Source organism: Triticum aestivum, chromosome 5B (assembly GCF_018294505.1).
Source record: "Triticum aestivum cultivar Chinese Spring chromosome 5B, IWGSC CS RefSeq v2.1, whole genome shotgun sequence".
Taxonomy (NCBI): Eukaryota; Viridiplantae; Streptophyta; class Magnoliopsida; order Poales; family Poaceae; genus Triticum; species Triticum aestivum.
In genome coordinates, this window is record NC_057807.1 from 316,132,696 (window position 1) to 316,151,920 (window position 19,225).

The window sequence follows — 19,225 nt, forward strand, 5'->3', positions numbered from 1 at the left end:
CTTCTTCATAGTTCGTAGGTTTGTCATGGTCAAGTAACATGACTTCCAGAACAGGATTGTCGTGCCACTCTGGTGCGGATCGTGCTCTCGTTGACCTACGAGGTTTATTATTAACTTCATCTGAAGGTTCATGATCATCATCATTAGCTTCCTCTCTAGTTGGAGTAGGCATCATGGGAACGGATTTCTTAGATGCGATACTTTCCAAATTGAGAGAAGGTACAATTACCTCATCAAGTTCTACTTTCCTCCCACTCACTTCTTTCGAGAGAAACTCCTTCTCTAGAAAGGTTCCATTCTTGGCAACAAAGATCTTGCCTTCGAATCTATGGTAGAAGGTGTACCCAATTGTTTCCTTAGGGTATCCTATGAAGACGCACTTCCCCTATTTGGGTTCGAGCTTATTAGTCTGAAGCCTTTTGATATAAGCATCGCATCCCCAAACTTTAAGAAACGACATCTTAGGTTTATTGCCAAACCAAAGTTCATATAGTGTCGTCTCAACAGATTTTGATGGTGTCCTGTTTAACATGAATGCAGTTGTCTCTAATGCATAACCCCAAAATGATAGTGGTAAATCAGTAAGAGACAACAAAGATCGCATCATATCTAATAAAGTACGGCTACGATGTTCGGACACACCATTACACTATGGTATTCAAGGTGAAAGGATCGAGATGGACCTAGAGGGGGGGTGAATAGGTACAATTACAAATTTTAATTATTAGTTGGCAATTTTAGGCAATAATGCGGAATATGAAGATAAGCCTAACAATTGCACGTGAGCACAAAGTACTAAGCAAACAACACAAACACGTAAGTAGGCAAGCACAATATGATGTACGTAAGTGTAAAGAGACAAGTAACCACAAGTAGAGAGTTAGGGTTAGGAATAACCACAACTCCGGGAGACGAGGATGTATGCCGATGTTCACTTCCTTGGAGAGAAGCTAGTCACTGTTAGAGAGGTGGATGTTACCACGAAGGCACACCAACGCCACGAAGGCTCACCCTATTCTCCCTTTGAGACAACACCACGGAGGCGTTTCTCAACCACTAGTGGTAGACCTTGGGGTGGTCTCCAAACCCTCACAAACTTTTCCGAGGGTAATCACAAAGTTCGATTCCTCTCCGAATGACTCCTACCGCCTAGGAGTCTCCAACCTCCAAGAGTAACAAGAACGATGGGGAAAAGCTCAAAACTTGCTCAAGTCACGAATTCCTTTGGTGCAAAGAAAGGGAAGGAGTGGATCTATCACTTGATTGGAGAACTTCTCTCAAATGCTCCTAGAACACTTGGGAATCTAGGATTTGGTGTGGATGAATGAGAGAGAGAGTGAGGAGTGTTCTTGATAGGCTCAAAGTGAATGGTCAACCCTATCCCGTGGAAGGGAAAGGTATATATATAGGTGATGGGTAAAAGTGACCATTTGGAGAAACATAAGTGTATAGAATGGGTCGGACGTCCGGAGAACGCGGACGTCCGGAGGCACAAATAGGTCCAGACGTCCGACAGTCATCGGACGACCGGCCGCTGTGAAAAAGTGAGCCACAACCCAGTGTACAGGATACGGATGTCTGAGCTGGGCCAGACATCCGGAGCACGGACGACCGGAGAGTTCCGGACGTCCGTAAAAATGCTTCTGTTGTGAAAGTGTCGGACGTCCGGAGAGTTCCGGACATCCGTAAAAATGCTTCTGTAAAGGAACACTGGATGTCCAGAAGTGGCCGGACATCCGGGCAATCAAGAGCGACCGGACGTCCGAAGGCAAGGTATAGAAAAAGTGGCTTTTGAGCAAGTTTTTCACTAGATCCATCGATCCCCTCTTAATAGTGCAGGATCCCTATACTCAAGAACAAACCATAAACGAAGTCAACATCTTGTATCTCCATTCTTGAGTTACATGCTTTTTGTCCCTAGTCATGATCCATGCACACGGTCTTTGAGACATAATCCTGAGATATACTTGATAAACATGATTAGTCCCTAGCATATGTGTTGTCATCAACATCAAAATATGATTAAGGGCATGATTGCACTTTCAATCTCCCCCTTTTTGGTAGTTGATGACAACTCATATGCATACTCATAATAGTAATCGGAAGTATTTGTTGTGGAGCTCAATAACCATAATCAAGAATGAGTAGCGAGCGAGCTCCCCCTCAAAGTGATACCATAGATACAAAAAAAATGATGAGGGCTCCCCCTCAAAATGATGCCCCCAATATAACCAAATCTCATACACACGATAATCAAGAGTTAAACTTCATATAGATTCATCACATGTAGATTCACCAAATCTCAGATTCAACAAACTCATAACATAGGTTCAGTACAAGCTAAAACATAACCATAACAATAAGTTTGATTACATAATGAGCTAGACAAACATGCATATAGAGCCTACTCCCCCTTTGGCATCAAGTATCCAAAAAATAGAGAACTAGGGGGAAAACATAATAGCATTAGAGATCATCCTCATCATCATCATCATGAACACCACTGCCACCAGCCTCGTCGAAGAAATCAGCCCACTCAGGACCGGAGGGAAAACCAAAGTCAGAAGGGGGGTCTGCAGGAAAACGCTCATCGTCACTCAAATCATACACTCCTGAGTCTCTCAGACGAGCCTTCAGAGCGTTCTTGGAAGTGACCATGCGAGTGACCACATCGTGGTGTTGGGAGCAATGGCAGGTGAACATCTTCATCATGGCAGAGTGAGCCTTCCCAAGAAAACGAGCAATGCGCCCAAAGGGGGCAGCACTGGAAGGAGGATGGGTAGCATGAGAAGGAACACTAGCGGCGGTGCGACTAGCAGTAGCGGGAGGAGGAGGAACATGATCAGCCGCCATGTGAGCGGGAATGACCCATCGCTCATGTACATGAGTGCGGGCAATGGGAAAGGGAGCTACACTTTCGATAAAAGCCTGAATAAAAGGTGCATGAGGAAAAGCCCTCTTGTGCTGGAAGCTAGCAAGGCGGATCTCATGCCATAGAAAGTGTGGAACATTGATCTTCCCTTTAGGAGATGTGAAGAGGCGATGCATGAGATCAATGCAGTAGCTGCTGCAGGAGCCCTTGTCACCCATCTTGGGATAGATGGTGCGGATGATACACTGATAAATGATGCTGAATGGAAAGCGCCAAATGGAGACTTGGTTTAGACCCTTTTGTTTTTCAGTGGCAGACAAAGTTGATATAGGTCTAAGGAGATCCGCACAAACCGCAATGCCCTTGGGCCTATGGTTGGGGTCATTCTTGTGGATTTTGAACCCAGTGTCGGGAAATCCAAGGGCAGTGACAAACTGAGCATAAGATGTTGTGAGTGCAGTGTCTGAGGTCATCCATGTGACAGTGTTATCAGGAGCAAAGTAACATGTGGCATAGAACTGATGAATGGCAGCGTGGTTAAAATCATGTTGAAAGGCGAATGGAGCAGCTAGATTGGACGACTCAATGAGCTCAATGGCTCCCGGATATTTCTCCAGATGACTGCGAATGTGCTCAAGATCAATGCAGACATGAAGTGACAAGCCTTTAGGGATGACAATCATGGTGAAAATGTCGGCTTGGACATTTGTGCGAAAGCGACTATCCTGAGAATACCTAACAACAGTAAATTGATCTACATCACGACGTAATTTAAGATATGAAGCTTTGGGGACCTCATTGAAACACTTAACATGACGACCGAGTGGCAGTGGAGGCTCAATTGAGATGTGACGAGCATCACCGTGGGGTTGCACTGGAGGAGGAGGAGGGTGAAAGGTTGGACGACGAGTGCCCGGCTTGGTTGCAGCGACGCGAACACCAACCATCGGGGCCGCATCCACCTCCTCAAGCTCATCCTCAAAGTCCGACCCCTCCGAGGAGGAATCACTGGATGAGCTGGGAGGATGAGCGGCACGTTTCCGTGGGCGATCTTCCTCCTGGGAGTCGTCGGAGCCACCACGACGAGACGGACGAGCCGGCCCTCCGGCGACTTGCTTGCGAGCTGAGTGCTTGGACCGAGGCATCGTGACCTAGGGGAGAAGGAAGGCACATGTCAACACCCCTCAACAGATCAGGGTGAATGCATGAGGGGGAAGGTTATGCCCTACCTTGAAGGGAGCACGGAGGAGACGAGCGGCTGGACCAAGGAGAAAACGCCAAGCAGGTGGTCGCCGGGCTTGAGCAGCGCCAAGCAGGGCCGCAGATCCGCGGCGGAGAGGAGCCCCGGTGAGGGGCACGGCGGCGTGCGGCCGCAGTGAGTGGCCACACGGCAGGAGCGGCGGCGGCGGTGGGGAAATAGCGGATAAAAGATGTGCAGTTGAGAAACCCTACCGCGCAATATATATAGTGGCCAGTAAAAACGTTCGGACGGCCGGAGCCTACGGACGACCGGAGCCGAATAGGCGTCCGGATGACCGGGGGGTACGGACGACCGGAGTCGGGACCAACAGAAAATAGAGGATGACAGAGATGATTTTACGGACGACCGACGGCCTCGGTCGATCGGACAGATTGTAACAGAAGGATTATTATGGACATCCAGGGACTTACGGACGTCCGACGTTTTGGCATCTAGGCCAACTAAGGGAACCAGAGAGGATTTCACGGACGTCCGGAGAGGCCGGACGACCGGTCGATGGTAATTAGAGAAGAATTTACGGACGTCTGGATGCCTACGGACTACCGGTATTGAAGAACCACACGGATGTCCGGAACCTACAGACGTCCGACGCCAAAAGTTTGACATGGGGCAAGGTGCAAGTGCTGATCATGATGAGGAGAAGACAATTTTCGTCCATAGTAAAAATTTATTTATGTAGTAACTAATACCCTACCTCACTCAATCATAGTCATATACTACAAGTGGTGGCTAATGCCACAATGTATGAGTAGACATGACATGACACGGAAAGATTTGAACTTTGAGTGCATAGTCACTACTCCATCATGTTAAAGCACCATAGGTCTAGACCCATGGTTACTTTGAGAGTGTTGGTTCTTTTTATGCATTAAGTAGGGTGAGAAGATTCATGAATTGAAGGTCTCCCCCTAAGTATATGCCTACATCATGACAAGACATTAGATTCATGCATGAATGGGTACTAGATTTCACATAATGTTGTCAAGCTCCAAGATAGCAAGTTCACGCCTAAGTCGACAGAACCTTGCTTCATCTAAAGGTTTGGTGAAGATATCGGCTAGTTGAAAATCTGTGCCAATGTGATCAATGTGAATATCACCCTTTTCAACATGATCTCTCAAGAAATGATACCTAATATCAATGTGTTTGGTGCGGAGATGATCTTTGGGGTTCTCAGCAATATTGATGGCACTTTCATTATCACACAGAAGAGGCACATTTCTATAGGTGATACGGTAATCCTTCAAAGTTTGCCTCATCCATAACAACTGAGTTGCACAACTAGCGGCAGCAATGTATTTAGCTTCTGCGGTAGAGAGAGCAATACAATTTTGTTTCTTCGAGGACCAACTTACCAAGGATCGTCCAAGAAACTGACATGCACCGGCTGTGGACTTACGATCCACTTTGTCTCCAGCCTAATCCGCATCCGTGTACCCAATGAGATCAAACTTAGCATCCTTGGGGTACCAGAGGCCCAACTTTGGGGTGTGAACAAGGTATCTAAGAATATGCTTAACCACCTTATGATGACTTTCCATAGGGAAAGCTTGAAATCTAGCACACATGCATACACTGAACATGATGTCTGGTCTAGATGCACAAAGATAAAGCAATGAACCAATCATAGAGCGGTAAGTAGATGGGTCGAAAGGAGTACCATTTGTGTCTTCGGTGAGAGTAATTTTGGTTGGCATGGGTGTCTTGCATGGACTAGCATCAGACATACCAAACTTTTCTAGAATATCCTTGAGGTACTTTGCTTGAGATAAGAAAATTCCTTCTTGAAATTGTTGAATTTGAAATCCGAGAAAGAACTTCAAATCCGTATTGAGTGACATTTCAAAATTCTTGGTCATTGAAGCCGCAAACTTCTTGCACAAATGAATGTTAGGAGAACCAAAAATGATGTCATCTACATAGATTTGGCATAGGATCAAATCACCCTTGTCCCTCTTAGTAAAAAGAGTGGGATCGATCACCCCTCTCACAAAACCATCATCGAGTAAAAACTTCTTCAGATGATCATACCAAGCACGAGGTGCTTGTTTGAGGCCATACAAAGCCTTATGAAGTTTATACACATAGTCTTTGTGAAAGGGATCAACGAACCCGGGTGGTTGTGACACATATACTTCTTCTTGTAGAGGACCGTTAAGGAAAGCACTCTTCACATCCATTTGATGTAATGTAAAACCATTGAAAGCGGCATAAGCAAGTAAGATGCGAATGGATTCAAGACGGGCAACGGGGGCAAAGGTCTCACCAAAGTCCAAACCTTCAACTTGTGAGTACCCTTGTGCCACTAACCTTGCCTTGTTGCGGATGATTACACCATTTTCATCTTGCTTGTTCTTGAAAATCCATTTTGTTCCAATGACGTTGTGCTCGGTAGATGGCCTCTTGACTAATGACCACACTTGGTTGCGTTCAAAACTGTTCAACTCTTCTTGCATAGCAACTAGCCAATCGTTGTCCATCAATGCCTCTTGTACCTTGAGTGGCTCAATACTAGACACAAACGAGAAGTGAGCACAAAAGTTTGTCAAATGTTTACGAGTGACTCTACCTTCCGAGATGCCGGTGAGGATTTTGTCAACATCAACACGACCGGCCACTCGAGGCATGATGGAGGTGAGGGTTTCACGAGGTTCAACTTCATGTCCATCATCCACATCTTCAACATATGGATCATTCACGTGTGGAGGAAGATCTTCTTGTTCATATTGCATTTGTTGAGGTTCATCATCAATGATTGGACTTTCTTGTTCTTGCTCTTGATGATGATCTTGTTCTTGATGATTATCATTAAGAGAGACTTGATCATCCTCTTCAACTTGGGCTAAGGGTATCGGTTGAACAATAGGAGCTTGTGGTGGTATGGATGTTGAAGTAGTTTGATGATGTGTGAGACCTCCATCTTCTTCTTCATCATCATGAGGTTCTTGTTCCATAGGAAGAAGTGCACCAACACCCATGGTCAAAATGTCTTGAGAAGAATCTTCTTCACCTACATCACTTAGATCAACTTGCTCCCCATGGGAGCCATTAAATTCATCAAACACCACGTCACAAGTTTCTACAACACATCCATTGGATTTGTTGTAGACTCTATAGGCGTGAGAGTTTGATCCATAGCCAACAAATATACCCTCAATTGTTTTGGATTGAAATTTTCCTAACCGTTCTCTTTTGTTGAGGATGAAACATTTGCACCCAAATACACGAAAGTACTTGACATTTGGCTTGTTTCCAGTTAGAAGCTCATATGGAGTCTTTTCCAATATAGTGCGGAGGAAGAGCCGGTTTGATGCATGGCATGCGGTATTGACAGCTTCGGCCCAAAAACTATGTGGTGACTTGTATTCATCCAACATGGACCTTGCCATCTCTACAAGTGTACGGTTCTTCCTTTCGGCTACACCATTTTGCTGAGGAGTGTATGGAGCTGAATATTGATGCTCAATCCCTTCATCACTAAGAAATTCTTCCAAGGTATAGTTCTTGAACTCAGAGCCATTGTCACTTCTTATTGCCCGGATTTCTTTGTCAAACTTGCGTTGGGCTTGCTTGGCAAAATCAATGAAGGTGATCTTCGTTTCGTCCTTGGACTTGAGGAAGAACACCCATGTATATCTTGAGTAATCATCAACAATGACAAGCCCATACTTTTTCCCACCAAGACTATCCCATGAAGGAGGCCCAAAAAGATCCACATGAAGGAGCTCCAGGGGCCTTGAAGTAGATACTATGTTCTTGGGTGGGTGCTTTGATTGATGTTGCTTCCCGGCTATGCATGCACTACACACACGATCTTTCTCAAAAGAGACATTGGTTAGTCCAAGGATGTGATTCCCCTTTAAGAGATCTTGAAGATTTCTCATGCCGACATGGGCTAGCCGGCGATGCCATAGCCACCCCTTGTCAGCCTTGGCCATTAGACAAGTTGCATGGAATGTGCTCTCTTTCGAGAAATCAACCGTGTAAAGGTTGCCATCCAACTCTCCAACAAAAGCCACTTCGAGAGTATCTCTCTTAAAGACTTTCACATCCGTTAGTCCAAAGAGTGTATCATAACCAACAGAAGCCAATTGGCGAACAGAAAGCAAGTGGTATTTAAGGGATTGGACAAGCATAACATTTGCAAGAGACATGTCGTTTGTGATAGCCACCTTGCCCAACCCGAGTACCTGTCCTTTTGAACCTCCACCAAACATAATGCTCATGAATGGTTGAATAGCTTCCATGAAATCGTAGAGCAATTTGCTATCTCCGGTCATATGATTTGTACATCCACTATCAATCACCCATTTCACTCCACCGGAGAAGCTTACCTACACACAATTAGGACTTGGTTAGAGGCACCCATTTTGCAATGGGACCTCTCAAGTTAGTTACAAGGGTCTTAGGGACCCAAATAGCATAGAACCGGAATGCATTTCGAGGACCAACAAATTTTGCAAAGACTTCTCCATCCTTAGTCTTACGAAGTACATAGGAAGGAGGCATGAACTCTTTAGGCTTGTTGAGAGTGGGCATGCCCCTTGTGGCCTTCCCACTCACAACCTTACCTTTCTCCTTGTGCCCTTCTCTTACAAATGTTTCTTTTAGAGGAGTTGTGCACTTTTGGGAGGACGTCTTCTTCTTGCTTGTGCTCGGGTCAAACCCAAGTCCCTCTTTGGCAAACACCTCATTGTGTTGGCTCAAAATCTCATCAAGATTCTTTTGCCCTTGAGCACATGTCATGAGACCTTTCTCAATTTGAGCCTTGAGAAAACGATTTTCCTCAAGAATAGATGCTAGATCACTACTAGAGTTAGTAGTACAAGCATCAACATTTATAATAGGGGAAGAGTAAGCCTTGGCTAAAGTTTCAAGATAAGTAAGTTTGAGCGTCTCAAAACTCTTTCTAAGAACGGTGAGCTCTCCTTCCTTAGTCTTGAGAGACACGGATAGAAGCTCACAATCCTTAGATAGAGAAGCATGAGACTTCACAAGCTTACTTTTATCATTCATTAACTCTTCGCAAGAGTCAATAGCCTTTTTCAAGGAGGCAAGATCATTAGTGTGAACATCAATATTTGCACCAATTTTTAAGCATAGTTCATCATTTCGTGCTTCCTCATATTGGACTTTCCGCTCAAGGATTTCACACTTTTCCTTTTCCTCGGTGACGAGGGTTTCGAGTTCCTTAATGGTGATGGTGTGCTTACTCACCATCTCCATAAGCATACGAAACATAGTGAGTTTCTTTCCTTTGAGGGAGCACATGAACTTATTAAGTTTAGCAATCATAGGATCATCTAGATCATCATCCTCATAGCTATCCTCCGCATCAAGATACTCATCACTAGGAGTAGAAGGTGTGAAAAGAGGAGGATTTGATCGTGGAGTTACCTTGACCTTGTCAGAAGAGCTTTGGTCCTCTCCTTCTTCAACCATGGCCTTTGCCATTAGGCACTTGTGAGCGTTGCCCTTGTAATCTTTCATGTAGTTGTAGGTGACCACGTCACCACTCTTGTTTACTAACCTCAAAGTGTTTTGAGAGTCTTGAGCAACTCCGGCAACACCACTAACATCATCCGGATCAGATTCTTCTTGAGCAACCATTGCCTTTCCATCTCTCTTCTTGAGCTTGGAGTTCAAAGGATTTGGCAACTTCTTCTTGGGAAAGGTCTTGGGAAACCTTGGTTTATCTTCTCTCTTCTCATAAGGGCACTCGTTGGAGAAGTGATTGGTTTCTTCACAGTTGTAGCATTTTCTTACTTTCTTCTTTTGAAATCTTCCCTTGAATTTTCCCGCGCTAAACTTCTTGACAAAAAGAGCCATGTCTTCATACGAAGGGCCCTCGTCGGATTCAATCTCATCACCATCTTCATCATCATCATCATCTTCTTCTTCTTCACTTTGCTCATCTTCACATACTTGCTTGGCCTTCAATGCAAGATTGATCTTTGATGATGGGGAACCATGCATGGCAAGATGTTTTGTGGCATTAGCCTTTGACTCTTCAAATAGTTGGAAGGTGGATATGATGTCATCTGTAGTCATTTCCTTGAAGGTATGGTGTTGTCTTATGTCCCACACCATTTGATGGTGATATGGAGCAAGAGCATGAAGCAACTTATCCACAAGAAACCTCTTAGTCATGTTGAATCCATCTTGTGTCTTGTCACACTCACATGACTCAATATCCGCAGTGAGAGTCATGAGACGCTCAAGGAGTTGATTGGGGGTTTCACCTTTTTCCATACAAAAGTTTTGCAATTGCCCCTTGGCAATTTCATATTGAGCACTCCGGAGGGTAGAAGTGCCAGTCTTGGATCGTATAATACTTTCCCATAGTTCCTTGGCACTTGTGATGTGTATGAACGGTCTCCTTTGCTTTTCATCCATACCTCTCCTTATACACATGATTGCCGTGTCATTGAGGTTCTTGTCATATATTTCTCTTGGTGTGGGGTTCTTTGGATCAACCACATGATAGCCATACTCTATGATCTCCAGCATCTCATCGTTTCCATGTCGAAGATGATCCTGCATAGCAACTCTCCACAAAGCAAAATCGGAAGTAGCACTAAGTAAAGGAGGTTTGCCTTGAGGATTATATCTTGGTTTCTCAACCTGAGGTCTTGCATAAAGCCAAGGAACACTGGCGTGTTCATTGCTAGGAGGTTGTTGACCAAGTGATGATGTAGGCACGGTTGGCCTCGAACCCACACCACTTGAGTGTGGTGCAAGCACCGCGGACAACGTGGCTAATCTCAGTTGGACCAAGGCCTCAAGAGAAGCATCATGCTCCTCTTTTTGCTTAGCAAGGGCCCGTTCTAGATCCTGAGACGTAAAGGACTTGACTTCAGAAGAAACTCGCCTTTATCCTTAGGATCTACAACCAGGGGAGTCCCATCTGGGTTCATCTCGCTCTAGGGCGGTTAAGCCACAAGAATAGAGCACGAGGCTCTGATACCAATTGAAAGGATCGAGATGGACCTAGAAGGGGGGTGAATAGGTACAATTACAAATTTTAATTATCACTTGGCAATTTTAGGCAATAATGCGGAATATGAAGATGAGCCTAACAATTGCACGTGAGCACAAAGTACTAAGCAAACAACACAAACACGTAAGTAGGCAAGCACAATATGATGTACGTAAATGTAAAGAGACAAGTAACCACAAGTAGAGAGTTAGGGTTAGGAATAACCACAACTCCGGGAGACGAGGATGTATGTCGATGTTCACTTCCTTGGAGAGAAGCTAGTCACCGTTAGAGAGGTGGATGTTACCATGAAGGCACACCAACGCCACGAAGGCTCACCCTATTCTCCCTTTGAGACAACACCACGGAGGCGTTTCTCAACCACTAGTGGTAGACCTTGGGGTGGTCTCCAAACCCTCACAAACTTTTCTGAGGGTAATCACAAAGTTCGATTCCTCTCCGAATGACTCCTACCGCCTAGGAGTCTCCAACCTCCAAGAGTAACAAGAACGATGGGGAAAAGCTCAAAACTTGCTCAAGTCACGAGTTCCTTTGGTGCAAAGAAAGGGAAGGAGTGGATCTATCACTTGATTGGAGAACTTCTCTCAAATGCTCCTAGAACACTTGGGAATCTAGGATTTGGTGTGGATGAATGAGAGAGAGAGAGAGTGAGGAGTGTTCTTGATAGGCTCAAAGTGAATGGTCAACCCTATCTCGTGGAAGGGAAAGGTATATATATAGGTGGTGGGTAAAAGTGACCGTTTGGAGAAACATAAGTGTACAGGATGGGCCGGACGTCCGGAGAACGTCGGACGTCCGGAGGCACAAATAGGTCCGAACGTCCAACAGTCATCGGACGACCGACCACTGTGAAAATGTGAGCCACAACCCAGTGTACAGGATACGGACGTCCGATCTGGGCCGGACATCTGGAGCACGGACGACTGGAGAGTTCCGGACGTCCGTAAAAATGCTTCTGTTGTGAAAGTGTCGGACGTCCGGAGAGTTCCGGACATCCGTAAAAATGCTTCTGTAAAGGAACACCGGACGTCCGGAAGTGGTTGGACGTCCGAGAAATCAAGAGGGACCGGACGTCCGTAGAACACCGGACGTCCGAAGGCAAGGTATAGAAAAAGTGGCTTTTGAGCAAGTTTTTCACTAGATCCATCGATCCCCTCTTAATAGTGCGGGATCCCTATACTCAATAACAAACCATAAATGAAGTCAACATCTTGTATCTCCATTCTTGAGTTACATGCTTTTTGTCCCTAGTCATGATCCATGCACACGGTCTTTGAGACACAATCATGGGATATACTTGATAAACATGATTAGTCCCTAGCATATGTGTTGTCATCAACATTAAAATATGATTAAGGGCATGATTGCACTTTCACCAGGTGGCGTGAGTTGTGAAACTATTCCACATTGTTTTAAATGAAGGACAAACTCGTAACTCAAATATTCGCCTCCGCGATCAAATCGTAGAAACTTTATTTTCTTGTTACGATGATTCTCTACTTCACTTTGAAATTCTTTGAACTTTTCAAATGTTTCGGACTTGTGTTTCATTAAGTAGATATACCCATATCTGCTCAAATCATCTGTGAAGGTCGGAATACTCACCGCGAGCCTCAACACTCATCGGACCGCATACATTAGTATGTATTATTGCAATAAGTCATTGGCTCGCTCATTGTTCCGGAGAACGGAGTTTTATTCATCTTGCCCATGAGGCATGGTTCGCAAGTATCAAATGATTCATAATCAAGTGATTCCAAAAGCCCATCGGCATGGAGTTTCTTCATGCGCGTTACACCAACCTAAACGGCAGTGCTACAATTATGTTGCACTTATCATTATCAACTTTGCATCTTTTGGCATCAATATTATGAATATGTGTATCACTACGATCGAGATCCAATAAACCATTAACATTGGGTGTATGACCATAGAAGGTTTTATTCATGTAAACAGAATAACAATTATTCTCTGTCTTAAATGAATAACCGCATTGCAATAAACACGATCCTATCTTGTTCATGCTCAACGCAAACACCAAATAACAGTTAATTAGGTTCAACACTAATCCGAAAGTATAGGGAGTGTGCGATGATGATCATGTCAATCTTGGAACCACTTCCAACACTCATCGTCACATCACCCTCAACTAGTCTCCATTTATTTTGTAGCTCTTGTTTCGAGTTACTAATCTTAGCAACCAAACAGGTATCAAATACCCAGGGGCTACTACGAGCACTAGTAAGGTACACATCAATAACATGTATATCAAATATACTTTTGTTCACTTTTCCATCCTTCTTATCTGCCAAGTATTTGGGGTAGTTCCGCTTCCAGTGTCCATTTCCTTTGCAGTAGAAGCACTTAGTTTCAGGCTTAGGTCCAGCTTTGGGCTTCTTCATGAGAGTGACAACTTGCTTGCCATTCTTCTTGAAGTTCCCTTTCTTTCCCTTTGCCCTTTTCTTGAAACTAGTGATCTTGTTTAATCATCAACACTTGATGCTTTTTCTTGATTTCTACCTTTGTCAATTTCAGTATCACGAAGAGCTCGGGAATCACTTTCGTCATCCCTTGCATATTATAGTTCATCACGAAGTTCCAGTAACTTGGTGATAGTGACTAGAGAACTCTATCAATCACTATCTTATCTGGGAGATTAACTCCCACTTGATTCAAGCGATTGTAGTGCCCAGACATTCTAAGCATATGCTCACTAGATGAGCTATTCTCCTCCATCTTGTAGGCAAAGTACTTGTCAGAGGTCTCATACCTCTCGACACGGGCATGAGAATGAAATACCAATTTCAGCTCTTGGAACATCTCATATGCTTTGTGGCGTTCAAAATGTTTTTGAAGTCCCAGTTCTAAGCCGTAAAGCATGGTGCACTAAACTATTAAGTAGTGGACCCTTGTTGAGGGATCTGATGGTATTTTTGCACTGTCACTATGAGCGTCTGCCGTGGAAACAAACCAAACACCCCGGGCCTTGTTGTCCAACAGGTGGCTTAGAGTCGACATGAGATCCTCTTGGTTGAAGCCACCTTGGTCCATGACGACAGTGTATAAGTTAGGGTGGACGTCGACTGACTTGCTCTCTCTTATTGTGGTTGCCACCTCCTTAACGGCCACAGTCATGCTGGTGAAGACACCGACCTTGTCCTCCATCCAGACACTCCTCTTCCCCTTCCTATCAAGCACAAGGGCGTGCTCAAAGCCCTTGTGAGTAGTAGGACAAGGACCATGATCTCTATCTCCTGGTGTCAGGGAACTCAGGCATGGACGAACCGAGCGGTTCACCAGAGCCCACGGCATGCTTGTCGGTTGCCAGCCCAAAGGAGAAGATATGATGGATCTGGTTGTAATTTTGGATGGGTGTGTTGACAAACTCCATGTCTTTGGGGTGGTTTCTAGTCACAATGGAGTTGTTGTATTTCCCCAAAGAGGAAGGTTGAAGTAGTATAGTATCAGATACTATTTTCCTCAGCTAAGAAGCAAGGTTTATCGAACCAGTAGGAGACACCACACTAACAACTTTAACAACACCTGCACACAAACAAAACAATTGCTTGCACCCAACAAAGGCAAGGGGGATGTCACTCCCCCTTGTTCTTGCTAGCAACAAGTAGATAGTGATATGCAAAGTGACAGAAAGTAAAAGAACAAATAAAAGATCAATTGTGGAGACTTTTTGTATTGATGGAAAATAGACCCGGGGGCCATAGGTTCACTAGTAGAATCATTCTCGAAAGCATAGCAATGGTGTGGTAGAAAAATTACTATTGGGCAATTAATATAATTTATCATAATTATAATTGTGATCATTAATGTCATAATAAAACATAGGCATTACGTCTGTAACAAGTAGACCGTTAGTCCAACTGCATCTACCACTATTACTCCATCCCAAGACCGCTATCTAGCATGCATCTCAAAGTATTAAGTTCATGATAAACAGAATAATGCTTTAAGCAAGATGACATAATATAGACAAAATAAGATCAATCAATACGACCAAACCTCGTTGTTTTATCCTTAATAGCAACAATAAAGTACATGCCTTTGACCCTCATGTTACAGGACATGTTCACGGCAAGATTGAACCTACTAAAAAGCACCTCTCCCACTGAAGATAGATCAATCTAACTTGGCCAAAGTAGATGGATAGATCAGAGAGAAATACAAAGCTATAAAATTATGCAGCAAAGAAAGAGAGTCATATAAATTGAATGAATAATCTGATCATTAACCCACAATTCGTTTGATGCCAACAAACACATTGCAAAAGATTACATCGCATGGATCTTAGAGAAGATCATTGTATTGAAGAGAGAGAGAGAGGGGGGGGGAGGGAGATCTAGCTACTACTATAGACACGTAGGTCCTGAAATAACTACTCGCGCATCATCATGGAGGCAACAAGGTTGATGAAGACGGCCTCCCCAATGATTCCCCCTCCCCCTCCGGTAGAGCGCCAGAAAAAGGCTCCAGATGGGATCGCTTCAGAATATAGGCTTGCGGTGGCAATAAAATTCTTTCGGGTGTCGCTTGGAGGTTTTCGGGAAATCACATAATTTATATGATGGGAATTAAGTCAAACAGAGTTTTGGGGCTCCCACAAGCCTGCCTGGCGCCCCCTTGCGGCCGCGCCACCTGGGCTTGTGGGGCCCACAACCCACTTCTGGCTCCCTCCGAAGCTTCTAGTATTGCATATTTTCCACAAAAATTCCTCTTAAATTTTCATCATGTTTGGACTTCTGTAGGTATGGATTTTCTACAAAACCAACAACATGCAAAGAAACAGGAACTGACACTGGGCACTAAATTAATAGATTAGTGCAGAAAAATAATATAGAATGACATATAAATCATAAAAGGTGATAATATAATAGCATTTAACAAACAATAATTATAGATATGTTTGAGATGTATCAATGGTCCTAAGAAAGAAACACACCGTGGTTAGTTGCAAGAAGACAATGGTTGACAAGCTTAAACAAGGACAAGGGGGACGTGAGCTAACCACGACCTTGGTAGTGGTCTGCCTTCAGAATGATCGAGCAAGTGGTCTGATCCCACGAGGAGCCGCTAAGGTCTCTGATCTTGGACACTTGGATCCAGCTAGCTCTCCACTTTTTGGGGTGGTTGTAGACCTGGGTGGAGGTCACCTCCTGGCCAAAGAACTTGAACACCTACTTCTCAAGGTGTTCAAGTGTACGTCCTTGAAGCCCTTATTAGTCCTAACCCCACTTGATATGAGCTCACACATCTTGTTAAGCATGAAGGTGGACATGAACGGCTGCCACTTCATGGTGTTCCCCCTACCATCCTTCTTTGCCTTTGCAGCTACCTTTTCTGCAGCGGCCGTAGCAGCAGCATTTGGCACAACGAGCACAAATGTTGTAGGCACAAAAGGAGGACCCTGGAACACATCTAAATCAGGAGGCATATGGTCCTCAATTGGTGGCTGGGGGTCCTTGACATAGGACAGTTGAAATGGGCTCTTGGACAGGATAATGGCATCACTAACCTCTTGCATTTGTGTGGCCATGTCCTACAATCGCAACACACACATGGAAAGTAAGCATAGCACAAACTACCAGACCATCTAGGTCAACACATCATGATATGAGCAACCTCCAACAACAAGCATTCTACCAACCCATCACAACTAGCTACCGATCCATTGTGTTCAACACTACGATACAACCCTAACATGCTACAAATCCGTCACCAATAGCTACCACAACATCACATTCTCACATATCGGCAATGTGCAGTGCTACAAGATGGTCATAGATCAAACCCTACCACATGCTCTCAGGTCAAACCCTACCACATGTTCTCAGATCTAGCTAGAATGAGTAGGGAGAAATGGGTGATTGAACTCACGGAGGTTATTGTTGCAGCTCGAGGGAGACACGGAACAGACCGGAGAAGAGGAGACATGAGTTGCCGCCCCCGTGGACCGCCGGCCAGAGAAGAAGCATCGCTTACCTGCTCGTCAGTGTCGATCCACGTTGGAGGGAAAGTTCAAAAGGGCGGGGGGGGGGGGGGGATGGTGGCATGAGTTTTGGCGGTGAGGTGAAGGGGGACTATATAGAGCGACCGAATCGGTAGGAGGTAACCCGAATTCTCCCACCGATTTTTCAGAGACGTGCGAGGGCTCGCGCCAGCTCCGTGGTCGCATGATCTCTGCGCCACGTTCCCCTCCCCTCAATTGGCTGAGCCGTTGTCGCTAGAAACTACCGATTTGGCGGTTCCTGGCGGGCGTGGTTGTGGGATGCTTTAAACATCATGCGATGCAGGCCAAACAGTGAGCCCGGGCAACCAAACAACCAATTTCTTTCTGTGCGGGTCTGTTTGGGCCTCGTACGGGCAACCAAACAAGTCCTTAGTGCTCGAGAAAATGCACTCGGGAAATATCTGGCACTAGGAAAAGTTTCAGATTCTAGCAATGCGTATGCTTCATAGATTTTGTCAAAAATATAGGAGAAAGGATCCCACAAATCTTGAGATGCTCAGGAGCATTAGATAATCCTTGGACGTCCACTCCACGTGGGAAATCCACGATGACGAAACAAACCAAATAATATGATTTGGAACCCATTTGACTACAGCGTTAATTAGAGGTTACATCACAGTACAAACATGTGTATCCATTCCTCCCCAGCTCCACTGGACAATCAACCAACGAATATGTCGAAGAGCAAAAGGTCAATTCCTGCTTGAGTAGTTAATTAACCCAGCCCTCCGGTAATTGAGTACCACATCAGTACTCTACGTTGCCCTGGTAAGTGGCCGACTTGATGGTAGGCGCCTTCTTGGGCGATATGCTGTCGACGACGAGAGCCGCGTGCACGTTCACCTTGAGCTGCGGCAAGTCGTAGGTATCCAGCAGCAGCTGCACCGGCACGGTGACGTACACGTCGAGCGGCACGTTGCCGGACTTCTCGCTCTCCTCGAGCGCCTCCTGCAGGCCGGACCCGAACCCGTGGCGCCCCTCCATGGAGATCTCCAGCATGGTGACGTTGTTGTGGCCCTGGAAGAAGGTGGGGAGTTTGCCGGAGCACAGCGGCGTGCCGCGGTAGGAGACGACGGTGTGGGAGCCGTCCGCGTACTTGATGCCGATCTTGTCGTTGGGGTTCTCGGCGCGGACGGTGGCGACGAGCTTAGTGTAGAGCGTGAGGTCGGAGGAGCTGAAGTCGAACTTCGAGACGGCCATCTTGCTCACGGAGTAGGACGGCGCCTTGGGCTTCAAGGTGTAGGCGAGGTAGACCAAGGAGCCGAGCAATAATGCAAGGAGGACTAAGAGGAAGCAGCAGCAGCCGCACAAGCAGCAGCACACGCCGCCGCCTTTGTTCTCGTCCTCCGGGTAGCGGGGGGCGCTGCGCTTCCCCATGGCGTGATTATTGTTAAGCTAGGTACGTGCGTATGACGTATGCGCAGCTAGCGAGCTAGGGATTGATATCGACGACGTCCCTCCGGCCGGCCGCGGCGGGAGCTCTGAGCGAGAGGCCGGCGTCGTACGTCGGCAGGGGGCGGCGAGGTGGGGAGGGGGGTAGGCCGTGCGTGGAAGGGACGAGGCCGTTGGTTATAATATGGGCGCTGTTTCGGTTTGGTAAGAGAGGTTGCGAGGGAATGTCGGGGAATTAAACATGGAGTGGAGACGAATGGCCAGAGAACAGCGGGCATGTGTTTGCTAATTATATGTCGGAAGTCAAGATTGGTCTCGCACAAGTAATTATTAGGTCTCGGAAATTTAGCTATTCGTCACATGTTTAGTTCTTGACTTGTCCACGTGAAGTGAGAGCTGGTTAGATTTCTTACGGTGGAATCAAGAGTTTAAGTCTTAGATTTAGCACTGGTTGTTGCATTTTTGGGGCCTTTCGGTGATGCAATGTTCTTTTAGTGGAAGAAGACTTTATCGTCGACTACGTAGACACCTAAAAAATTGTTGACTTGTCCACACAATACTCAATATAACTTTTGCGGTGCTAAGCCATTTTTTCTTCCTAAATGCTAAAAATCTCATAGGATTTTGAAAGTTTCGGATTTAAATGCATGAATCTTGGAACTCATTTTCAAAGGTCGT

General features: G+C 45.4%; 1 protein-coding gene across 1 annotated transcript; it reads right to left on the minus strand.

Moving 5' to 3' along the window:
• Nucleotides 1–17,701: 17,701 nt before the first annotated feature.
• LOC123116033 (NDR1/HIN1-like protein 6) lies at nt 17,702–18,682 on the minus strand. The gene has a single exon (XM_044537047.1). The coding sequence runs from the start codon at nt 18,530–18,532 to the stop codon at nt 17,903–17,905; it is 630 nt and encodes a 209-aa protein (XP_044392982.1). The 5' UTR covers nt 18,533–18,682; the 3' UTR covers nt 17,702–17,902.
• Nucleotides 18,683–19,225: the final 543 nt, after the last annotated feature.

Excerpts from the sequence above, each read along its gene's own strand:
- LOC123116033 (XM_044537047.1), bottom strand. The coding sequence starts at position 18,532 with ATGGGGAAGCGCAGCGCCCCCCGCTACCCGGAGGACGAGAACAAAGGC.